This window comes from Calidris pugnax, unplaced genomic scaffold (assembly GCF_001431845.1).
Source record: "Calidris pugnax isolate Ruff unplaced genomic scaffold, ASM143184v1 scaffold67, whole genome shotgun sequence".
Taxonomy (NCBI): Eukaryota; Metazoa; Chordata; class Aves; order Charadriiformes; family Scolopacidae; genus Calidris; species Calidris pugnax.
The window spans coordinates 162,228-188,636 of NW_015090779.1; the positions used below are offsets into that span (position 1 = coordinate 162,228).

Here is a 26,409-nt window from a genome sequence, read left to right on the forward strand (position 1 = left end):
CCATTAAAATCTGATCTTTGGATCAGATTCTTCTGAAACACTCTTCTTGCACGAGCTTGGTAGAAGCAGAAGTTACGTTCACTGGAGGTGCTGTTCACAGTGTGTGGGCTTTCCTTGCCCTGGACACTGCACTGGCTGGACCAAACATATCCAGTCATCACCTATTAGAAGGTGAGATTAATTTTTCTTAAAATTCCTTCTGATTGCTGCTGAGCGCTAAAGCTGAGAGAAGGAAAACTGATTTCATTCTTCCTCTTGTTTGTATATAGCATACAAGATGAGTAGGAAGATGCTCACTTTAAGGAGAAATGGAAAAGTGGATTGGGATGTAAATGAGGACGGACAGGAGAAGAACAAGACAGAGATCTAGTAGGAAGGGAGAGTCAGAATGATTTATAAGTGCTTGAACATGCTTTTGTTCACAGCCCAGAAGTGAATATGGGACTCCATAATCTTTGATCTCTGATTTGTAGGAAAAATGGTCAGATAAATATCCTTCCCGTTTTTTACCTTTGTTCTCCCAGGCCAAATAGGCATATTCACACAGAAGGTAGAAGTCCGTTATTGTTGCAGTCTTAGTACCAGTGAAGATCTGTACTGATGGCAGAGATCTGTAAGAAAATCAAAATGGTTCCTTTAATTTTTATTTTTTTTGCTCTATTTACGCCATTTTCTTTTTTGAATATGCAGGAAATTGCATGAAAGCCCAAGTTAGAAGAATGTAAGATTTCCGAGTCAGTTAAAGCTCCTTGTATGATGAATTACAATTTTTTGATTACGTTACCATATTCTATTTTTACCTGACGTCGCCGTATGTGGGATAAACACTGGTCTCATACTGAGGAAAGCTACTGTTTCTAGGGCCCCCTGTAAGACTCACTTATTGTAGCAATTGGAAAGTGCAATGCATAAAGCAGGGAAATGGAGAAACAAAAAGATCGGCTCATAATAAAGTAAATGTGATGTTATAATATAGAATGGGATTCTTTCTCTGTCTCTGTTGCAGAGACCATGTGTAATGTTGAGCAAGGCACTGGAATAAAAATTTTCCCAACTGTTCCTTGTGCACTTCCAATTAACTGGACTCATCATTTGTATAGCTGGGGTTTATTTGCAACTGCAGTGTACACTTGCAGCTACAAGTAGAGGTAACAGGAGCTATTCTTTGAACATGTGTAATAACATCAGCGTTTACTCTTCAGAAAAAAAAATTACATACTGACATGTCTTAGATTGGATAACTGAAGTTACTATTTATTATTTCTTATAACTTTATTATCTTGGTGCTTCATTTTTTTATTCCCTTGTAAAATGAGAATGCAAATGCTATCTAATCTTACACTGCTGTTAAGAATATTATATTTTGCAGTTTGTAATACCCTTCCAGAAATGGTAGAATAGGGGTGAGGCTGTAACTCTCCAGTTAGAAGTTAGGAAACAACCCATCACACACTGGGGAGTGAGGGAACCTACTGAAGAGCATATTATAAGAGTGTGCAAAAGGATAGGGCTGATGGTTTTGCCCTACCTTACTTCTGATTAAGAGGCACAAACATTAAGTGGCACAAACTAGTTGAAAAATTTTGTTTCAAAGTCTCCAACATATTTTGGGAAAACATTCTTTAAAATATATTGCATAAGTAGTTTTCACTGCAATAACCATGGTCCCATTACACAACTGGAAAATAATGTTTTTGTTGCCAAATGAAGATCATATGCTGCCCAAGTGGAGAATGCACCTGGGAATATAAGAGAAAAGATTTTGAAATTATTCACATAAGTTTTTATTGCAAACACATTTTTCATACAAGGGGATGTGTGTTTGTTGACTAAGATTTCCCTGTTTCTTGGGGATAAAATAATATTTCAGGCTTAGAAAAGCATGTAAATATGTTGAAAAAATAGTCTGCTGCTGCCAAAAGTTAAGTGTAAAAATGAAGGTGCTGAGTGTGTGTGTGTTTCAATTGCCATTATGCAATAGACAGGACTTCTATGCTAGGATCACAAATAAAATTGAAATTCTGGATAATTAATTGCACTTGCTGTCAGCACAAGCTGGAGCTATTTGTCATATTTGGAAATCACACTCTGCATGTTTAGGCGTGTCCAGTGCTCAGTGGTCCATCGCAGCATCCACTGGGCACCTCCTGGCTCGGCAAATTGTGAAGAATATCACGTTACTATACAGAAAGGCTGATCCTGAGCAGAAATTATTATGGTTTTTGTAGGCACATTAAAGTCTTCCTCTTTAGTCCCAAGGGCAGATTTGACAGGTGTAATAGTCTTTTCATGACTGCCTGCTGAGTTCTTTAAAAATGGGTCATTCACTGATGGCAGTTTTAAGTGGCTTTGCTCTGTCTCAAAAATGGTATTGTTTCCAGTGAGATTTATCTTTCTGGTTTTCCTCTTGACCTTCTTGCATTCGGTGATGTTCTTCTGAGTGCTATCCTGATGTTTCCCAGAAATATATTTTGATCCCTGTGGGAAAACCTGAATATCAATTTGTCAGTGTGAAAATAAGTTCATAAGACTCCTGCAGCATTAACTTTGTAGTACTGTGGCTAGTAATTTTTCTCCTCAAAGAGCCCCAGAAAACAGAGAAGTTTTTTCATCTTTTTATAGGTAGAGAGCTAAGGCACAGATTGCCTGAATTGTCCAAGGTGATGCAAAAAGTTTGCAGCACAGCTGGGAAGAGAGCCTTTATCTCTGGAACACATAAAAGATTCCTTATTCCTTATATGAACATCTTGCCTTGCCTCAGCTTTTTTTTTTTTTCTGGTGTTTCTTCACAGTGCTTTTATAAATGAGCTGATTTTTAACAAATAAGATTACATATGTATTTGAAAGCGGCTGATTTTTCTCACTATTAAAAATCAAGTCAAGTTTATGATATTTAATATGACAAGGCGTGAAATTCAATTTTACTAGAGAAAGTAATGAGTTTTTTGAAGAAATTTTCTGTCTGCTCCTCAACCACAAAATAATGGGGGATTTTTTTATAAATCAGAAAACAGAAACGAAAGAATTTAAGGGAAAATGATGATGGAGACTTCTACTGTGTAACAGAATATTAGCTGTATTTGTAAGTGGGATTTTCCTTAAAATGAGGGATTTGGATTTCCCTCAGGTTTAAGAGCAGTTACCATGAGTGATAGATAATACTTTGCAACTGTGAAAATGATAATATACCAATAACAGAAGGTGATTTGCACCCTACTGAAAACCTAAATCAGCCCTTCTAGATGTGACAACATGAATGTTCACTTTTAATGAAGGGAACAAACCAGTTACTAATATTCTATCATCTAGGAGTTGGGTTATTTGTAGGGTGCTCAGGAAAGCCTAGTTTTGAAGGAAATGAATGCTTTCTTTGCGAATGGTGGCACACCTAACACACTGCGCAGGGACAGTGGCCGCACTGGTTTTGCAGTGAAAGATGTCTTTCCACGTATACTGTGAAGTCGTGGAAAGGCAGAGGTGGCATTTGGGATAACTGAAAGAATAATGGAGAACAAAGGATGCCTGTCGATATCACATTATTTTTCTAATATAGCTGGCCAGAGGCATCAAAATGCTGTTGGAACTTGAGATACGTCTTTGACTGCCAGGTAGCATCAGACTAACAGAAATAAGGCACCATGAGGAGCCAGGCTGAGCAATCAGCCTGCTGGAACCTGACCAAGGACCTGAGGTGTCACCAGCAGATGAGGGAGTGGGCCTGCTCCCTCCAGGCAGGCAAGCTGGGAGCTGAGGTCAGGCTGGGCTGGGATGCAGAGCCTCCATGCAGCAGGCAGAGCTGGCCCCAGATATGGCAAAGTGGTGAACCAGGTCCAGAGTCCAAGTAGAGAGACCAGTCAGGTTGTGCGACCAGCAGCAGGACTGGTGACAAGCCTCTGATGTGGCTCCAAGCGATCTAGGAACCAGGGCCAAAGTTATGGCTGCAGACCAGCTGTGGTGTATATATGAGGGATCCATCTAGGAGGTGGAGCTGTACCTACAGCAGTGCTCAGGCAGGGCTTGAGCCCATGGGCAGGGTGTGGGTTGGAGGCCCCAGCTGAGGTTGGTCGGGGTCATGCAAGGCCATTCAAGGCAAGGCCCATTTGTCCACTCATGATTCTGACAGTCACTATGGGTAGGTTACCCTGGTGGATTCAAGAATGGCAAAAAGCTGTATTCTAGGATGAAGCTTGTACCTGGTAGTGGTGGATTAAGGACAGCAATAAAAATAAACCCAACACAACTGAAGAATAGTACAAAACCATGGAGATCTCAAGTCTAGGTCTAGAAGTCATCATTGGAAGTGCTTTGAGAGAGTGAGAAGAGAGAAAGGTATTGGAGTAACACAGAGACTGACAAAGTGTCCCTTGCCAAAGAGAAGGCAATAGCAGGGCTGAAGGATACTGGTCTCCCACCAACAGCCAGAATTCCTGATGAGAGACTGTTGCGAAGACCAGCATGCTTCAAGAAGTAAGAGGCTTACTTTGTCAGAATAGGGAGATAACCTATTTTATTTTTCTGGTTTAGGTTTAGATTTTTAGGGATACACTTCTATAAACCACTTTGAATTATTCACCTGATTCCTTGTTTGTCATTGGACAAATCACTTGGGCCTCCTTCAGCTTTTCACATGTGGAGAAAACAGAGGCATTACACTTGCTACCCTGCAGGCAAAAGCACTGTCAGGTAAAAGTCATGTGCTTGAGATATGAAGAAAAGAAGTTTCCATCAAGTTTTCTTTCATGATACACTTATTAAATTCAAAAGATACATCACTAAATAATGAATTCCTGAAATTCTATGAAACAGTATCGCTTAACGAACAAATAAAGCAGATAAAAATCAATGTAGCAGCATGGAGAGTCAACATTTATCGGTTCATGTTCCTCATCTCTTTCTACCTTTCATCTTTTATATCCTTAAATTGTATCTGCATGCTTTGTGAAACTGCCAGATTTCATCAGCACCACTTTGCTTTCCATTTTGTTTCATTTTTATATTTCTATTCTTCTGAAGACATATAAAATGAGATTACTTGTATGCTCTGAGTTACTTCATGACAGACTGTTTAGTTGGAAGAAATTAAAAAGAACTTTCCCTCCTTTTGTAAGTGAAGTCTTGGCTCCAGAAAGAGGAGTTTAAATGGGACGTTAGCAGTGTGTGAGCTTAGGCTTGATCTTTTTTCACTTAAGCTCAATTTTCATTTGCTTAAGAATGTGCTTAATCAACACAATATTGTGGTTAAGTCTTCACTGTTAAGGATAATTCCTTATACTAGGAATTCTGCTAAGTGAAGCACCAAGTAGGATGTTGACATAAACATCATCGTAGTCATTGATTTGTGAATGGCTTCATCTGAAATCTAGTGTATTACTTTTGTGCTATCATTTACTGCAGTGCAACACTGAGGCCATAAAATCTCATGCTCCTAAAAAATTATATCACTAGATATTTGGTTGTTTTTCCTCAATTTAATTCCTAAATTCCTTAGTTTAATTTTTAACTGTATTCTGCATGAATATGCTTTTTGGTTAGACATGTTATGAGGAATACAAAATTATGGTGAGAATACTCGATATGCATTTTTTTTCTTTTGAGATACAGATTATAGATATATACTTTCCAGACTTCATTAAGCATCAGGTTCAGAGAATAAAGGGAGAAGAAATATGAACTGAATTTCCTGTAAGAATAGGAAAAGTGCATATTTAGGCATTTTAAAATGTGAAATATGGAGCTATGTTGTGATCAGGTGCAAAATGGCTTTAATGGAGGAAGAGATTCTGTTTTTTCATACCTGGTAAAATTTGAAAGCTACTGTTAGAGATATTTATTTGTGGCAAACTTGGATGCAAAGTTTGAATTAGAATGGAATTTCTATGAGTAGAATTTTGAACTTTCATGAGATTTCATTGTTTGAACTTGCTGTTCTCACACATGGATACATTTAATAACTTTACACTGGCAAAGTATCAGGATTTTTTTTCTCCATCTCTGAAAGTTATTTCTCATTTCAGATATGTATCCTTGAAGTAAAGTTATAGGGGGTATTTTGTTGATTTTTTACCGGAGGTGAAACTTTCTGTTTTGTTTAGCTTTGTTGAGTAGCCTGACGGTTAACTGTGGCTTTTGAAAAATCACAGCCACAAAATCCGTCAACTAGGTTCTGTGCTGAATATTTGCTTTTCTTCTCGACACCTTTACTTTGCATCCCCATGTAATTTTAATTTTATATCTTTTCCCATCTGTATGTTTTACAGGGATTTCTCTCAGCTAATGTTTCTTAAAGCAAAGATTTGGAAGTTGGGTTTCTGTTGGGTGGACTAAGATGTAAACAAATTAATGGTGATCTGTATGTTTATAATTTAAGTGCCTTGAAGGACTTGAATGGGAAGGTGTTATGAGTTCCCTCCTTCTGAATATAGTGGCCCTGCAAGGTATCTCCAGTGGGATGCCTAAAGTTCTAGAGTTTTTTTGACTCTTTAGGTGTATCAATTCCCCACATATACCAATAGCAACGATGACTGTCTTCCAGTGTTCAGGGAGTTACAAGAATGTCTGAGAAGCCCTTATCTTCTAGAAAGACGTCTGTAGTATGACACTGATAAGTCTGGTAATCTTTTGCCTGAACACCCAGGCTGGGAAGATCCATCTATAGTAACTTTAGTTGTATATTTAATCCAACTCGTCTATTTAATTGAAAAAAAGAACTTGTTTAATCGCATCCTAAGGTCAGTTTTTAACAGTTACTTTGTGTAGCTGCTTTTTAGAAGTAATGAGAGGTGGGGGAGAGCATCTGTTGTTTGTGTCAGTGGCCAGTCCAACCTAAACCATGGCAGATAGATTGAACCTTCCTGATTAACTCAGCTTAGATATCTCTTTTCGAAATAAAAAAATTAGATGAAAATGTCAGTTTGGATGTGCTTGAATTTGATTAATTTGGGGTTTGTTGCTTCAATTAAGACCCATTGTTCTGACTGTCTTTCATTTCTGTTTATTTCTTCTTACCCCGAAAACTTTAACACGCATTATTTATTTTCTTTTCCAGCACTGTGTGGAGGAGAGGAGAGTTTCTTGTGTGCCAGTGGGATCTGTATCCCAGGAAAACTCCAGTGTAATGGCTACAATGACTGTGATGATTGGAGTGATGAGGTCCATTGCAGTAAGTTTCTTAAACCTTGCAGTGTTCCATTGAAGCAGTGAATCCATCCAAGGAAATCTAAAAACTAAAGACAACTATTGGTACAGAATAGGAGCTTTGCATAGTATTTGCACGTATTTATGTTTGGACTCTCTCAGTTACCATTAAATGTATTATTGAAATATGGAACAATGACTGTAGGGACTATAGTAGGACACAATATCACAAACCAATCCTGTGCATTTTGACTTTGGAAAATGTCAGACCTGGGGTTGAGTTCCAGACTGCACAGTTTAGACTCATCTCAAAAGATTTGTTCTTATTAGTGATTTAAGAGGTTTAGAATTGGATATTAGGAACAATTTCTGCACCAAAAGGGTTATCAAGCACTGGAACTTATCTTTAGGTCAGGTTCTTATTCATCTTCTAGCTGCTTAATCATTTAAATGAAGTCACACTTACAGTGCTTTGTAGCAATTAACATATAACATTCCTTTAAGTCTTGTTCTACTCTTGCTTCTGATGCCTTCATGCACACACATATTTCCTTTCATATTTAATTCATGCTAATCTTGATATTTCTTTTATCCATCTCTATATTTTCTTCCCCATCTTTATTTTTTTGCTTCAGTGCCAATTTCAGTAACCTGTTGGGTGCATTGATTTGTGCTTTGTAATGCTGTGATCAACTCTTTCTATGGCAAGATGAGGTGATGAGATAAGCTTATACCATTGCTTATGGTTTGGTTCATGATTCCAGATTTAAAAATGTAATTGTACCCAGAGGCATTTTCCTGGGATGTCCAGATTCCTGTCAAAACTTCCCCCATCTGCAGTCCCAAAATACACGAATTCTTATATTTGTTTTAGATGCTACCAGCCTGGAGAGATGTCTCTGTTTTTTAGTTATGAAGGAGGGAGTTGTCTGTTCCTGTGCAGGTGACTTTATCTGAGCTAAATGTCTAAACTGGCAGTATGGAGAATCAACTGAGAGAAACAGAAACTTCTGATGCATGATTTGTCTGATTTTAAGCAGATATTTTAAATGGGCTACGTGCTTTTGAAACTAAATGATGTAAATGTTACATGAGTGAATCTTACAGCTGTGCCTCCTTAGTTTTAATGTTGATTATTATATACATTATGAAATGTAGACTTATCTGGATTTAATCTTTTCCATATAAGTAGTTCTTTCTAGAATCTACATTCAGGATTCTGCATCAAGAAATTGATCTCATGGTGCAATCACTTTTCTACTCCTGGCTGTTGACATGTGTTTTTCTCTTCTTCTCTTTGAGGGTCCATAATAAGTATGCAGACAATAGTTAGGCCCTCTTTTTGAAAGTATAGTTTAATTTACTTAGCAGTGTGGCTTTTTACACAGCTACAGCTGAAAATCGATATTTAGGATTTCACCATATTGCTTATACCATTTGCTCTGTGACTTTGTGCAATGGAAGGTACCAGCTGAGGAATCAGAATTTCAGCTCAGCCAGCTATCCCAGAGGAATATGAACAGGAAAGAACCTGTAATGCTGCTCTACGAATGTATGAGTTCCCAGTGCCAAAACTTGGAAGTGTTGAAGTATCCTGGTGACCAAGTTTTACATGCAACGTACCAAATGCAACAGGCTCTCTGGCTGTGCTTATACCTCCCCAATACGTACATTTGCCTCCTCTTTCTCCTCATGTGACTTTCTCAGTCATACTTCTCTTTCACAGTGGGCGAACAAGATCCTAATAATTACCTCTTTAGTAATAAAATAAAAAGAAAACGTTTACACACATGCACCGCTGCATGCCACACTCCAGAATAGACCATCTTGTTGAATTAGGGTCTTATTTACTCCTAAGAAGTCACCGAATTTGTACATTGAGTCTGCAGGTGTATCTTTATAAAATGTAGCACTCCTAAAATGACCTAGAGTGTTGGGCTGAGGTGATACACAGTCAGAAGGACACACAGTGCAGTAGTGAAGTGGTGAAAACAGGGTATGCATGAGCAGAGATCAAAGGGTTGCTGAATGCAAAAGACTGACCAGGCTTTATTCATGTTTAGTGGAGTACAGAATAGGAGTTTGTATTTAATTTTATGAAAACTGTGCTTGTCTCATCATTAGCAAAATTTGTTAAGCCTTTTACAAATGGCAGCTGCAAAGTGTTCATCTTATTCTGATGGAAATAACTAGCTACCCTGTACTATAGATTATTGCCAATATCTTGAAGAAAATGTGTGTTAAGCCTGTTAGATTTTCGTAAGTGAATCTTATTTCCTTCTAAGGCAGTTTGTATTCTTTTTGTTTGCCCTGTCTGTGTGGGCCTGAGAGCTGCCATACCCTAAAGAACACTGCTGCAGCTACTGAGGTATGAATATAAACAGGAAAGGGGGTATGGATGGAAATTAAACCAGAGGAACTTATCCAGAGGAAACGACATAGAAAAAGACAGCTTTGTTTCATTTGCGTGAGGAGCAGTGGAAGCATAGAAACTGTCGGAGTTACAAGCTGAACAATAAGGATAAAGGTTGCCAGAGTACTGCACACTGTTGCATACTCAAAACAAGTAACGTTTAGAGTTTTACTCTCAGCTGGCTATTGTTCTGCTTGCATGAAACTAGAACTTAAATATTTTCATTTAGTTTGGGGTTTTTGGTATTTACTGTTTCATGCCTTTTGTTCTTTTAAAGCTAAATTAATTATTGACTACAAAGCTCATGGCACAGCCATATTATTTTACTTTATGTCCTGAAGCATTGTCCTTCACATTGTGCTATAAATTATGTTTGGACTTTCTAAGATGATGTAAAACTCACAGAGAGCACGAATACTTTGGTGTGGGAAGGGGAAGAAGTGATTCATGTTCAAGTTCTAGAGTTGAGGTTGGTAACGCCTTGAGAAACTGAAAGCTAGAGCACTCACCTAGGAGGTGGAACACTTGGCTGACATTGAGCTGGAGGGATAGAAACTCCACTGCACCTTCTGGGAGAGTGCTGTGCCTTTCAGTGTGCAATATACTTAGAAGGACACCCTTCTTCCAACGTGGGACCACTGTGCAATCATGAACACAGGAGACACATGCCAAGACAAGAGAAGCAAGCGATGGCATGATTCTGTTGTTAGTGGTTGAACATCTCAGCTAAGGGGAGAGATTTGTGCTGAAGTCCCTGGTCTTGGAGCCTTTCTGTATGTTGTCCAAGAAAGAGCTCATTTAAAATGCCCACATATCCCAGTAAAGGGCACAAAGATCTTCCTTGGTTCCAGTGGCATAGCTTCAACAGGAAGGAGACATTATTTACCCAGCTGTTTTATATGTCCCGACATTCTCCCTGGAAAAGCCAGATGTGGAGGAAAAGCCTAGAGGAAGGCAGTGAAAGTTGGTCAACCACTACCCAATTGTGTGTTTTTTAATCAAAAGTTATTACTAATGGGACCAAATACCACTAACCCTAATTACTCTTCTTCTCCTTTTCCTAACTACACTGTAGATTCCAGGTTTTTAGTAAACCTGATATTGTTCAACCATTTTGGATATACCCAAGGAATATTTATCAGGACGTCACTGAAGGCCTGAAAAGTTAAACCCACTTAGGGCTGACAGGGCTAAAAATTCCTTGATGAGATGGCATGAGGCCAGATTCTGAGCTCAAAACTTTGTAAAAGATAAAGTTCATTTGAAACCACTGTAATATCAAAGGCTGCCTCAAAAGGGGGGTCTGGGGATTGTGATTTTGCTGTTAGAAGCTTCAGCTGTACCTAATATCCACAGCAGCTGCTCAAGATTGTCCTACTAATCTATCCAATGGAACCCACAACCCTTCTTGAGAACTTCATGCGTATAACTTAATTAAACATTTTGGTCCATATATGTAACCAGAGCGCTTTATCCTAGTATTGATCAAAAAAGCAATTGCTAAGAACAGAGTAAAAATGTCTAAAAATTGCTTTTAATTTTTCTTGTTCTTCCATATAAGATTCTAATAAACTGGTACACATTGAGGATTATAGCAGACCTGTAAATTGTGCAGTATCTTTAATTAATCTTCTTTTAGTCACTACATTCCAGTGTTCATAGTTGATAGGAATGTTCCATCTTAACATTTTACAAAAATCTGTTTTGTAGATTGCAGTGATGATGTATTTCGTTGCAACACGGGAAAATGCCTAAATTATACCTTTGTTTGTGATGGCTATGATGACTGTGGAGACCTTAGTGATGAACAAAACTGCGGTAAATAAAAGTTTTATGCTTTTCTGAAGTCTTTAAGATAGCAGTATTGCTTAAGACGGCGATCTTTTCCCTTAAAATACTAAAACAGTAATAGACCCTGCTATTATTCTTTTGAGGCAAAGTAAAAACAGCTCACAAATTCTATATGCAATTTGAAAAGATTTAAAGGAGAGTTCTGGGTTAATCCAAATTTTGAAGGTAGTGGTATTTTTAAGAAATATTCTGATTAAAATTTGTTTTAAATTAATGCAAGATGTTATGGTTGCTTTCTTGCAAACTTTGCTGATTGTAACTGAGATTAAAGCAAACTGTAACAGGCTACGGACTGGTGATGCCATCTGTTTTGTAGCTGAACTGATTTTACATACGCTTCACAGTGAACTGGTATGTTTTGATGAACAAATTCTGTTTCTTTCAAATTCTGTTTTCAATCAGCTTTTTATGTTCTGCCTCCTTATACTTGTCTTTCTACCTACACTTAACTTTCAAAAGAAAAAAAAAAAGGAATTTTTCCCTAAGAAAGAATAATCTTCACATGTAAGTATTGGAAAACTTTGAAAGCTGTATTTTTTTCTAACTTTTATTCCTGGTACTATACCTGAAAAAAGTGCTCTAAAATCAATATTTAAACATTAAAATATTATTTCTCACTTTTTTTTTGTTTTGTTTTTCTAAGGAGAAGCACAGAGAATCTCAAAAGCAATAATCAAGGCACAACTTATTCTCAGATTTGTTTTATATTTCTTCTGCAAATTAAACATACTTAAATTAGGCATACTCTAAGATCTTTCCTTACTTTTTGTCAATTTTGGTTGTTTTGTGTTTTTTTTTCATAAAACATCTTTGCTATAAGACTTTTTTAAACATTAATCTGACTCCTGCCATTCCTATCTTGAGCCAGTTTTTTCTATATAAAATTTAAGATCTAACTGTTTTTTTACAGGCTTTAAATGGGTTCCATAGCAGATTTGGCAGACTGGACTGTGTCTGTGCTCCCTGTTTATTTTGGTGTAAAGTCAGCCTGCTCAACAGAACGCTTTTCTTTATTTGTGGAAGCATTCGGGTAGAAAGAGTAAGAGGAAGATTGGAATAGTTCCTTTGTAGATCATTCTTATGGAAACTTCTGAGCATATGAAAAAAATACAGTTTCTGATTAAGTGCCAAATACGGCAGTTGAGAAATATGTATTTTTTTTTTATTTTTTTTTTTACTTCTTAGTGAAAAGGTAAATGTAGGGAATGATTGATGGCAAATGAAAACATTGGTTACCTGAAAATCGTTGCATGAGAGTGGGAAGCCAGAGGATCTTTTAATCTGCTTAAAAAATCCTAGAAACTTGTTTATTTGAAAACAGAAACAACTGTGCACCTGAAAGAAGGAATGAGTGCATCTCTATCTGTATAGGCAATAGAATTCAGAATATATATAGCTACCATTTGCAAAAAAATCTGCAGGTACAGAAAATCTCTGAATGATTACCTTACAGGCTATATAAAAATTGATCAATAATATAAATGGAATTTACCATCCTTTTTTTTCTCCTCAAATTTGCATTTTATTTAGATTGTAATCCAGTGACACATCATCAGTGTGGAGATGGGAGATGTATAACAGCTGACTGGGTATGTGATGGTGACCATGACTGTATAGACAAATCAGATGAAAACAATTGCTGTAAGTTCCCTTAATCTCTAAATTATTGTGTTTCTTTCTTTAAAAATAAAAAAGAAAATGTAAGATAAGTAGTATACTTACTTATTACCTGTAAGACAAAACTATACGCTTATTTGGTTCCCAAGTTTGCACTTGACAAATGTCCCTTCTGGAAGACAGCTGCAGCAAATTAAACATTTGTTGGCACTGTTGAGAAGTACCAGCATTGCTTTGTGTTTCAGCTTCTTGTTAATTACAGAATTAGCTTTTTGTTAATTGCAATGTTCCCACTAAAGAGTAATGAATGAATTTATATAACCTCTTAAACTGTTGGTGTTCTAAGTTTGTGACAGCTTTCTGCTGTCTGTATGTGACCTATCACACCTTGTCAGAGTTGGACTTGTGTCTGCTCCAATGATGACGGTGTATATCTGCAAAACAACTACCCTAGTATATTGCTGAGGTTGCAAAATCAAGTCTTGGAGAACTGGCACATGTTTTAATGAGATCAAGGTTCTCATAAGACATACACTTATGATGCTTTGACTCTTGCTGTTGTTCAGCGCTTGACCTTGCAACCACTACCCTACAACTTTGCCTGAAATCTAAGAGCCTAATCTGAATAAAGGAATGTAAGTAAATGGGCAAAGAAAAGGCGACAATTTTTATATGAGTAAAAATGATAGGGCTTTTTTCTTGGAAAAGCTGAACTTTCATCTCTGTTGTTAATACCTGACATATATAGTTTCAGTCCCTGTGGTTAAAGATCAGCACAGCTGTAGGCTATTGAAAACATTGCTTACATACAATGAAAAATATCTAGTGACCTTCAGTGCTAAGCAGTGTTATCTGCTCCTCCTAAAATAACTTCAAGATGATGTTCAAAAATAATTAAGCCTTTGATTAACCTAAATTGATAAGAATATAATCTTTTTTTTTGTTTTTTTTTTCTCTAGCATGTCATAGTCAGGGTCTGGTGGAGTGCAGAAATGGGCAGTGCATTCCTAGTGCATTCCAGTGTGATGGAGATAATGACTGTAAAGATGGAAGTGATGAAGAAAACTGCAGTGAAAGTAAGGATATCCCTCATTTTACTCTTCTTACCGAACCTACCATTGACTGCTTTTATTCTGAAGTGCCTTTAGCAAAAACAGTCTGACAAATTTACTCTCTTGGCCTTTTAAGTAACACTTGCTAAGGCTGGTTGGTGTCTGGTTTCGCACAGGAAGTTGTAAGCAGAGTTTTATTAGTCCTTAAAAATATAAAAAGTTAAAGAAATGGAGGTGATACTTTGCATACTGTTTGGTTATCTGACATGATTAGCTGTTATCTGAAATAAATTTATGCATATTCCCATTGTGTCCAGCAATTAGAAGCTGCTCTCATGGGAATTGGTCTCATTTGAGGAGGAATTTTCTCATGAAAATCTTTTTTTCATCAGAACTTGGGAGTCAGAGAAAGGACGTTTTCATAAGTAAACTAATGATTTAGTGTGACTAAGGGAAAATAGATGAGAAGTGCATTTTCACAGAGAATATGTAGGCAGAATTTAGACTGCATTTGAATTATTCCTCTTCAGTTCATTGCAGAGTCCGTGTAAAAGCCAGGAAGAATTCTTGTTTGAACTTTTGCATTTCTTATGTGTGTTGTTGATTTCTGCAACCACAGAAAATGTAATAGGCCATACAATTAATACAAAGACTACTCTGCTGTATAAATCAAAAAATTTGGATTTGCCTAGCAGTGAAGTTAGGGCTAAAGTGATCTGGAATACAAAACAGGAATACCTGTTTTGTTACAAACACAGTAAATATGTGAAATCAGTATAGAAACTTGAGGTAAAATTGTGCTTTGCCACTTTCCTATCTAAAGATACAAGCACCTTATATAGCAGTACAAGTATATACATATAGGGACTGCAAATAACCATTGCTTCATCTATATGCAAATAAGAAAAAATGGTCTCCTACACTACATACCTTAAAGATATTTAAGGTATGGCATCTATTAACATTACTGCTGTCATTCATTTTGTGACAATAGACATCTAATACAGATATACTCACAGCTGGTCTGTGAGCCCTTCAAAATACAGAGTGGAGTGTGTTTATAGAGATTCAACATGGACTGTGACAGGAGCAAAAGAAGCTGCACTGAAGCACAGGGATTTTTAAAGAGTTGAGAAACTCTTCTGCTGTGAGTTAAGAAGGCAATGGAGCAAACTTTAAAAATTAATTTTAGTGTAAAGATTTGTGATAGCTTTAGAAGTCAAAAGTTTTTTCATTTTGTGATCAGATGCACCTGTAAAGCAAGACAGTCAATTGCTAGAGCAAAAGATAGTACACCCATTGCTTCAATATATAACATGTATGAAGGGAAGTAAATCCACATAATTATGAATAGATATGACTACAATATGAGCCATTTGGGACAAGGCTGTTGTCAAGGTCATTGAAACAAAGTGTTTCTTCAAGCATCTTCTGTGTCCCCAGTATAAGAATGCTATGACTGAATGATTAATGTTTGTGGACAGTGGTCCAATACAAATGCTAAGCAATAGTTCCAATAAACCATTTTAAACAAGATGAGAAGATAAAATCCAAACTGTTCAACATCTGTGCACAGAATAGTAAATTAAATGACTGATTTTGCAAAAGTCATATGGATCAGAGAATTTAATGGTTTGGAAAGGGGCTATCACCACTACGAGACAGAGGGAAGTCCAGGGATTTGTCAAGCAACTAACCAACCAGGTAATATGGTCAGAAACTTTTTGATGAAGTGCTGCCTTTAGTTATTCCAAATTCCATGTTTAGGAGCAGAGCCTTTTTGGGTTTCTTGTTGTTGTTTGTTTTTTAACCATCCAAAGGAGGACAATAAAACTTCAGCTCTGACGACCTTTCTTCAGGATGGTTTTTATTGTCCACCAAAACAATCATAAAATGAGAAGCAGAACAACTGAATGGCACTGAAGAATAATTCCCAGAGGGTATTCTCTTTCAGCTAGGACTTATTGTTCCCTTTGAAATGTGATTTACATGTCTTTTCGTACTCTGTCAGAGGATTGTGGTAAATGGCTTTCAGAGATCAGAAACTGGGATATAAATTCTTATATTAAACATAGGGGTAAAGAAAAGTGACATCTTCCTTACTGCACTTGAAATGCTGTAGAATGCTTATTAAACTATGTAAAGGAAGTACTTAATTGTAATGTAAACTCTGTATTTTTCATTACTACACTCCAGTCATTTTTGTAAGTCTGGTAAATAATTAGGATAGTAAATGTCTATTTTCCTCAGGTCAAACCCTCTGTCAGGAGGGAGACCAGAGATGTTCTTCCTGTCCTGATCCCTGTGGAACTTCTCTCTGTGAGATGAGAAACAGCCAGACAAACTGCAGTAAGTAGGTCTCATGCTTCATACGGTCACTCTTTTAGGGTGTTTTAGAGTATAATGAGAATGCAAGGTAGGACACAGTAAGTAATACTTCAATTTACTATCTATCTAATGCACGCGTATAATGATAGAGTATTGAAAAGGGTAAAGTTGGCACAAAAGTTTCATCATAACTATGACTGATGTTCTAAGAAATACTCATAACACTTGACATTCAGATATTTTCCCTTCTGTGACTTTTTGATATGTTCTTAATGGGTGTTTACACTTCCACTTTTTCTCAAGGTTTAATGATATTCAGTGTTCGCATAAACATTGTGTAAGTGCAAAGCAGAAGCTACAGGTTTATTTTCAAAATATAAAAAAATGTACTGTGTATAGTAGCCTGGAGAACTTTTAACCCTTTTATGAAGGAATAATTTTGATATTCAAAGTGGCAAAACTCGTTACTCTTCTGACCAATATATATTGTAGAGGAGTGGGGTCTTCAACTCCATGTGTCTTCATTTCTATGCCCTGTACTGTACCACTCTGTGCGAGCCTCCTGTACCCACTGTACACTTGCTTCTCAGTAGCTCTCTTTCTCACTTGTGCAGTGCAGCACTGTAAACAGATATTTGATGTATATTTGGCTGGGTTTTGAAACTGGGGCAGAACTGTATTCAGAATTATTCAGAATTAATTAAAACTTAATACAGTCACATCAATTCAGGTCACATCAGCACATAGGCAGGCGTGCCTTTACTTACATATGAATGTGTAGACGTATCCTATAATTGTTTTGTGCTGAACTGTTATCTTTGTGAGGTATAGTTTGGTACTATAAGATAGCTTGTTTCAATAATGTCATACCATTTAGGTTGGAATGGATATAGGAAAGTCAACTCGTCAAAACTCCACAGTCTCTCTGAAGTTGTGACTGTCACCTGCAAGTAGTTTATTTTGAGACCATTCATATGGTGCTGGGGCCTTTAGATGCTGCTGAAGTAAAAATACAAAGATACTTTGGCATATATGCTTTACATGTACTTCTACCAGTGCTTCTCCTAATTTTTTGAAAAGGGACAATCCTAAGTACCATGTTTAGCATTACAAGGAAGTTAGTTCATGTTTGGTTGATTAGTCCAAACTCTTAATCAAAGCAGTGCCAATTAAGACATGTGGCTCTTTACCTTGCGCAGCTGAGTTTTGATTATTTCCAAGGATAGAGATTCCACAGTCCTTCTGGGAGACCCGTTCCAATGTTAGGCCGCTCATGGTAAAAACCTTTTTTCCATCTACATAACTGGAATTTTCTGTGTTACCACTTATGTCTTTTGCCTCTCTGCACATTTCTAAGAGTCTGGCTCCATCTGCTTTACACCTTCCCATTAGCTAATTGTTAACAGCAATAAGATTTCCCCTTAGCCTTCCTTTTTTGGTGGCTGAATACCTCTCTTTTCCCAACTTTTGCCCATAGATCATGTGATTCAGTCCCCTAACCTGCTTGGTGACCCTCCACTGACCTCGTTCCAGTATGTTGATGTCTTTCATGAATTGAGGGGCCAAAAAACAGGACACAATACTTCAGATATGTACCAGTGCTGAATAAAAGGGAAAAATAGCCAGTCATCTTGTCAGAGACAGCAATCAGATTCATCAGGCATGATTTTCCCATGATAAATCCATGCTGGCTGTTCCCAGCCAACTTTTTTCTTCATGTGGAGACATATCTTCCAGAAGAAACTGGTCCATAATCTTCCTGGGGACTGAGGATAGACTGAGTGGACTGTAGTCCCCTGGATCCTCCTTCTTGTCCTTCCTAAAGATAGGTACGATGTTTGCCTTTTTCCAGTCATTGGGTGCCAGATTGCTATCACCTTCTGAAGATGATATAAAGCAGCCTTCCAATGACATTCCTCAGTGGAAACTGAGGCAGAATAGACATTGTGTACCTTGGTCTTTTCTGTGTCCCTGGTCACTAGTTTCCCTGCCCCAGTGAGCAGCAGACGCACATTTTTCCTTACGTTTCCTTTTGCTGCCAGTGTTCTTACAAGAGCCCCCCTTATTGCCCTTTACATTGCTCAGTAGTTTCAATTTTAGCTGAGCTTTGTCTTTCCTAACTCCATTCTTGTAAACTTTAGGAACGTCTCTGTGTTCCACTTAAGTGCTCTGTCCCCTCTTCTGTATATTTCTTTTTTGTGTTTGAGCTCGGTCAGGAGATCCATGTTCAGCCAAGGTGGCCTTATGCCACACTTGTTTGAGTCCCTCTCCTAGTAAAAAGGAAGCAATATATCTTGGGATACATACACTAATAAGGGAGAAATCAAACCTGAGATACCACAACAGATCAAATTACTTTTGTTGTTGACCGCATCAGCAGTTCCTGCTGAAATCCCATGGAACTGTAGGTATCTGACATCTGTGAAGAAAACAGTTCTTCAAGTAATCTCTTCCTGTCTTTGGTGAGATTTAAAGGTTATATTTTCCTGATGTTTTAATTTCAGAATACATGAGTATTCATTGAGATATAATTACTGACTCGAATAACTCCATTCTAGCTAGTCACAAATCTAAATGTGTATGATAAGACTGATTCTCCGTGGGCTGAAGGCCTGTGGGAGTGAAGGATGTTTAGTCCCAGAGCTCTCTGCCTGCAGGAGAAGCAGCAGCTGTAGCAGCCTGTGCCCCTAAGAACAGGTGTTGCTTCTCAGTTTCTCCATTTCAAGATTCAGCTTTTTTATTTGAGCATTACTATCTTTGCCACAAAACCGCAGCTTGCCCAAGAGTGAGGGCTTCCATATTTCTATCTGCTGTTTCAAAGCTTCTTTACTCATAATACTTCCAAAACTTATCAGATGTTACACTAAATCTTGTTTTATATGTTTAAAACTGTAGCAACTTTACATTTACTCAGGTCAAAGAAAAACACAGTATCTTGTATTTTTATTTATTTTTAAATGCTTATACCTTCAGCTGACTAATAAAGAACACATAGAATGTATCTGATACGTTATGAAGGGATCAATATTGGTTTCACAGCTGATGGCTGTGTAGTCACCAGTTGTGCATAAGACAGGTCCTCTATTTGGCTGGCAAATGAGGCACCAGCAGCAGCTTTACCCAACAAGTAGGAAAATACGTAAATTCCCACAGTAGCCTCTGTTTCTTACATACTCAGGGAGCAGCTCTCTCTTAAGCAAATTACCTTTTGTAAACTGCACCTACAGTCTATTAAGCAGTGTGACTGCAATTCAGTCTTTCTCACAATAAGAGTTGAAAGTCTCTTTCTCAGACTCATCTTCCTTGTGGATAAATCAGTATGAGACTTACTGTGGTCCAAAGCAGTTTGTCCTGTGGTCCAAAATCTTCTGCTTATCAATGCAGATTTCTATATCCCATTGTATGTATAAACAGCAATTTTGGAAAATGTTTGAGTGGCTAAGACTATGTTACAAGATAATTAATTTTTTTTCTTTTAATATGATATTTAAGTTCTAAAAGGATGTTCATATTCCGTGTCATGAGAAACCCGAGAGGTTTTTAGTGAAGATGTTTCCTCATCGTATTATGGGCAACAGTAATTCTCAACAGGAGTAACACATAATCTGAATTAGACTTCTGGATCATCTCTCTTCCTTTCTGGTCCAGTGAATATTTAATTGTTTATACACAATGGAACAGCAAGAGAATTTGGGAGAGATTTTTTTTTTTTGTATAACATCTGGAAGTACTATTGTCTTTTTTAATCTTATTTTCACTGTTCGTATTCTGACCAGAGTTATTCCATTTTTGGTAAGAGATGAGAATTCCCGTGGAAAAATTCAGTTTTGACAAAGAGGTATTTTCTGGCCCAAATAACTATTTGGTTGGAAAATTCCAAAGCATAGGGCACATTTTGCAACATGATGGATGTTCTCCACGTGTAGTAGCATCTGATCAGTTTAGGCTGTTGTTATAATGCGGTTACAACATATTTAAGATAACAGAATAAATTTCTGAAGGGAGAATGTAAAGAAGAAAGAGCCAGGCTATTTCAGTGACCAGTGACAGGACCAGAGGCAATGGGCCCAAACTGAAACACAGCAGATTCCCTCTGAAAATAAGGAAACACTATTTTTACTGCGGTGAGGCTAGTAATAAGGCAGTAGCGAGATATCTTAAACTGTAGGACAGACATCAGAAGGAAAGATGAACATTTGGGTTACTTATATTCAGATATTTCCCCTGGAGTGTCTGTTCTGTTTGTTACTCTGCTTGTGAAATGTAAGGAATTGGGTGTGAGAGTCAAAGTTATTATTTCCAAACCTATTATGACACTTTTACACATAATGTGATAGAAACTTTCTAAACACAGTGTGAAAATTGTAATCATATTGAAAACATGTAAAGAGCTATCCTTCGGGGGCATTTCAGTGGGTTAGAATTCACCTAAATCCCTATAAATATGAAGCATAACAGAAGAGTGCATCTCTACCCTCTAGTCTTGAATAATGTTATGTTATGCAAACACTTAGAGCATTACATGTACTTTTGTGCTCATTTACTTGGGTTTCATAATGAAATTCTGATGAACAAGTAATATTCTGTACATATCAAGAAAAGATGCTTACTGGGGAAAAATCAATAGATAAAACCAAACTGAAGTGTGGCAGGAGAAGGGAGAATTCATCATGAAGAGAAGGAAATGGCAGTAATGTGAGGAGGATTGTTGAAGTCATGAACCTTATATACCCTAAAGCTGGGATTAACTGGTTTGAGACAGCAGACATGGTTCAGTATTGGCAGCATGCAAGGATTTAGCAGAGAGGAAAAGCTGTATATAAAATGAGCTTTGTGATCCCCAGATTAGAGGTAAATACAAAAAGAGGTTATAACAGGGAATGCCAGTCCAAGAAGGACTGGTCAGTTCTGCTGATCAACTGAATAATTGACTGTTGGATCTTCTTTCAGCTTTATCTCAAAGATCCAGCTGTAGGATCACACAGTTGTCACGCTGTGTTGGCAACTGACCCTAGCAACTGGCTGGTGGGGAATATCAGTCTTATAAAGATATGTTTGCTTCCAGAATAGGCAAATAATGTGGTCTTTTGATAACAAGTGACTTCTGAATAGTATGCTTTTCCTGGAAAATTTTCTCATATTTGAAAAGTAAATAAAGTTAAATAACTTCACATTGGTCTCAGTGCTAAATAAATAGCTGAATTTCAGTCTGAATTGGGGTGAAATTATGCCAATGGCTTTCCGTTGTGGTAGAAAATTGAAAAATAAATATTTCTGACTACCAATTTGGGAAGAAATCCAAAAATTCTTTACTATTATGAATAGGCTCAGATGGGATCTTGAGCTCTGAAACTTGTAGTTTCTCAAGCCTGAGAGGAAATCCACTGACTGATAAATTTGTTAAATGCTTATGTAATAATTCCTTCTGTATTTAATTTAATCTCCCACCATTTGTGTTTCTTTTTGTTGTTGTTGTTTTCTTTCTGTGAAAGGTCAGTGCGAACCAATTACTCTGGAACTCTGTATGAACTTGCCTTACAACTACACTTATTACCCAAACTACCTGGGCCACAGGACGCAGAAGGAAGCCTCTATCAGCTGGGAGTCTTCTCTTTTCCCAGCCTTGGTTCAGACCAACTGCTACAAGTACCTTATGTTTTTTGCCTGTACAATCTTAGTACCAAAATGTGACCCCCATACAAATCAGCGGATCCCGCCTTGCAGGTACTATACTATACTTCATTTAATTCTTGACTGACATTGTCTGTCATATTAGTCTTTCTCAATTTTCTAGTTCCATTGAAAGTACCAGAGATTTTGCTTTGGAATTTCATCACCAAAGGTAGAGAACCATATTTTATAGGATCATTAAATGCAGTTCATTACATGTGTGTGATTAGTATCTGAAGTAAGCGTGCAAGCTCTGTTTCAGGCTTACTTGTGTGGAAATCAAGTCTTTTGCACTGTTTTCTTAAAAAAATAAATAAAAATTGGGCTAGCTTATTTTAATGTAGAGGGACAAAAGTAAAGTTATAGGCTCTTTGCTTCAGCAACTACATACCTAGCTAACAGATTTTAGGAAGTATCACAATGCAGTCGAATAGGTATTAAACAGATGAAGAGGAACTCATTGAAACTGTTGTTTAGTTTGAAAGGGGCCTCTGGAATTCATGTGGCCCAACTTCCTGCTCAAAGCAGGTTAATATCACATTTAGATCAGATTGAACACACAACATAAAATTTTGAATCTTAGGAATCAAAGCTCTACTTTTATAACTGTTCCTTGAAGCTAAGTGTGTCCAGCGGGAACTGTACCTTCAGTTCCTGCTGAAGGTAGAAATGGAATTTCATAGATGAAGAATATATGGAATAAGCTCAGAAATTCCTGTTTCCTTGAAATTACAAACTGTCTTTGCTATGAATTGATTCTGAAAGCTGCTGAGCAGCTTCTGGAGATTCTGGGTCTCACAACACTCCAATAAGTCTATCAGTGTTCCTAATTTTGAGACCAGTAAATGCCTCCTACTGATGTTAGCTTATAACGACGTGAAGATTACACTATCATCTGTGTATTTAAGTAGTCTTCAGCTGACTTTGGTGTTGTTTCAAAACTGTGACAGATTAAAGAATAATTCTGGTCAGAGCTCATGCCCCTCATGTGTTGGCATCAATTTAGGCATCCCATTACTGTATTTGAATTGGGAGAGTAAAGAGATAGTTCAGTGAACTGCTAAATATGCTTAATGTTCCTAAAAAAGTGCTAGATTGGACTTCATTGCAGAAAATTACACAATTCTAGGCTACATCTGTTTTTTACCTTGTATTTCTTTCTCTTACCAAGACGGAGGAGCTTCCTGTGCTTTGTGATGCCTAGTTTTGTTAACTGTTAACTTGGTAGATTGATTCATAGACAGGACGGCAGATGAGATTCGACTGAGAAGTAAAGAAATCTGATACCAAGGTATTCTGATACCCCCAACTGTGAGACTTAGTATGGGAATATGGGAAGGATTAAAAAACAAAAATCACAGTACCAATTGCTCTTCCAGTTTTCCTAGCAGCATTGTAATAGTCTTCCAAATGTGCTGTGATGGGCGCTACTTTGAAGTTCCTCACCACAGACTGACAACTAAATGGCTTGCAATAGCTGTTGGAAAGGCTCAGCTTTGGCCAAAGTTTTGAGTGAGCAGGGAACACTGCACACAGTGTTCTGGGCAGAAATGGCTTAGATGTCTTAGCTGATGACATCAAATTTTGAAAATGTGTTTGTCATATTATTGTTGTTGGTTTTGGGGCTTTGCTGTTGGTAAATAAAAATTCTGGCATTCAGAAAGCTGAAATTATAAAATGGTGTAAGTCAAGTTTTTTGATATTGAGGAGGATCTAAAAGGAAAGAAACACTGCAGCATGGTTAACTGATGTCAATCCAGTCATCCATTCCTTCCAGCTGCTCAAGCAAGTGGTGAACCGTTTGGTGTGAAAAAACATTTCCATGCAATCACCCAAACCAAAACTAAGTATGAGAAGATTAATAATGTATTGTTTTCTCAAAGGAGCATAAAATAATCGATCCTAAATGGGTCTGTTTGCTTGGGTTTGGTCACTGCATTTCTTAAAGCTTACTGGAGGGGGGAGAAACGGTCCATTGATCAAAAGGTCAAAGGAAAATAAGTGGAATAAAATGCCTTCCATGAAAGCAGTCTCTGGTCCTAGAAGAAAGATCTAGAAAAATTAGTCAAATTAAGTAAAAGGCAAGTTAAAAGTGACATGAGGGAAACTGAAGAAAAATAGAAATGTGGGGGATCCTACTGCTGAATATTTTTCAATCTATAAGAACAAAGGAGAATTTTCTTTGAAATGGCAGGAGAAAGTCCAAATGATTATAGGTTTAGAAAATGTGATCTAAAAGGTACAATTAAGTGAGTTGCTGAGTCTAGAAAGAAGAGAAGACTTGGGGAGGTATCAAAGCCTTCAAATAAGTTAAATGTGAGCTTCTGTGAGGAAAAAAAAGAAGAATTGTTCACTATGCTCAATGAGGTCAAACCAGGAAGCAATGAATTTAAAGGACTTGAGGAGAGCTGTAGGTCAGATACAAGGAAAATAATAGACATCTGTGTGTGAGAATGAGTGATAAGGAAGTATATGGAATCTTGCTAACTGAAGGGTTTTTAAGAACAGCTTAGACAAATGCCTGTTAAGCATGATGCATGATTCTGTTCAGAGGAAGAGATGAAAAAGATGTTGAGGTTCCTAATCCCATACTGCCTAGTTAATACTCCATAAAAATAAAATAAAAAAGGAGAGGCAGTTGAAATGAATAGGGATTCCAAATACCACGGATACGAGACAAGACTACTGTATTGAACAGCACATCAGCTATGATTCCAGGCAAAAATCATTGCAGTGTGTTTAAAATAATGCTTAAAATAATAGGAGATTTTTCTATTATACATTTTCTCTTTGTACTTTTGAAGCATTTGACATTGGGTATTTTGAGAGGCAGAATATTAATGTAGGTGCACTGAACTAATTTTGTGTGGTGAGTCCTGTCTTTCTATGGTTAAAAAAAAATGCAGAAATGCAGCAGGAGGACTATATTCATGCCTTTTTCCAGGTGTTAGACAAGCTTCTGTTGCTCTAACTGACAGCACCCTCAAGACTAGGTTAATCTGTGCTTTGATTTTCCCCAAACTTTTAATTTTATTGAATTTCCTGGGGAGTCCTTTGCTCTTTTGTTTGCAGATTTAAACAGTTTGTCCTTTGAAGCCACGTGATTTCTGAGGTAGCATCATCAGAAAAGGCAGCATTTCACTGGCACAAAATGTATTTTTTCCCAAAGAAGCGCAGTTAGCGCGTCTTAAAAAAGGTTCTCTGCCACCCCTTACAGAGGAGAGGATGATTGTAAGGAGTTAAATGTGGCTATTATGTTGTAACTCAGGTAATAGTCCACATACAGTAACTTAAAATAATGTCTCAACAGAAGCAATGTATGTTTTGGTTTAGTTTTTTCATGTAAAGAAATCTGATTGATTGATTTTTCCTTAATATTTGTCTTTAACTTTGGCTGCAATTCTTACTCCCAGTACCTGAGAATTTTGAAGACTTTCACTCAGTTGCTTTGTGCACTTCCACTCTGTCTCCTCAGGACGTTGTGCGTACAGTCTAAGGAGCGCTGTGAGTCTGTGCTTGGGATTGTAGGTCTGCAGTGGCCAGAAGATACTGACTGCACTCAGTTTCCAGATGAGAATGCAGACAATCAAACATGTCTAACACCAGATGACGATGTAGAAGGTAACTCCTATAAATACACCCATGAGGAAATGAAAGATTTAATTAGGTTCCCAAAGTCACTGATTTTTTTTCCCCTCATGCCTCCTCGTTAAATTATAATATTTAAACTGTGGAAATTATTCCAAACTAAGTTTCAGGGAATTTGGATGCCTACAGATAGCAGATAAGAGGAAGTTCTCATAAGAAATGTATTTAAAGGAAGGATGAATTGCCCTTAATCTGTGAGAGTCACTGTTTGAGATTTGTTGCTAACACCACACCTACTGCTTACTTGTGTTTATACTTCACTTTTTTTACCTATTTAGATGATATAATAGTGCTTTTCTAATCAGGAAGTGGACTCTTGGCAATCCTAAAAAATCTGAGCCCCATGACAGCTCTGAGAAAAATATTGTAATGTTAATGTCTTTGCCAGCTATTGTCTGCTCTTGGTTTTTGTTGGGGAAAGTTTTGTAGAGGGTTGTGCCAAGCCAGCTTCAGTAGCAACTGACAAATTTCAGTTTTTGAGTTCAGCCATAATACTAATCATTGTGGGTGTGAACATGGGACAAAAGAATGAATTGCCTTAAATGCTTCTAGATATTCTTTGTATGTATGAAGAGAAAAGCTGTACAGCTGTTCCTTCTGCAGTGGTCATCAGACGCGAGATCTGTGGGGATTCCGACATGCCTTTTCTATTTCTTGCCAAAATGCCAGTAAAGTAGCTGAGAAAACAGCGAGATG

General features: G+C 37.4%; 1 protein-coding gene across 2 annotated transcripts in view; it reads left to right on the forward strand.

Moving 5' to 3' along the window:
• Positions 1-26,409, forward strand: part of CORIN (corin, serine peptidase) — a 123,563-nt gene that overhangs the window by 76,369 nt on the left and 20,785 nt on the right. For both annotated transcript variants that reach the window (XM_014954314.1, XM_014954305.1), the window contains exons 6-12: positions 7,046-7,159; positions 11,258-11,365; positions 12,929-13,039; positions 13,975-14,091; positions 16,318-16,416; positions 21,888-22,119; positions 25,541-25,686. In XM_014954314.1, the coding sequence (XP_014809800.1) occupies positions 7,046-7,159; positions 11,258-11,365; positions 12,929-13,039; positions 13,975-14,091; positions 16,318-16,416; positions 21,888-22,119; positions 25,541-25,686 (927 nt within the window). The remainder of the gene's footprint in view (positions 1-7,045; positions 7,160-11,257; positions 11,366-12,928; positions 13,040-13,974; positions 14,092-16,317; positions 16,417-21,887; positions 22,120-25,540; positions 25,687-26,409) is intronic.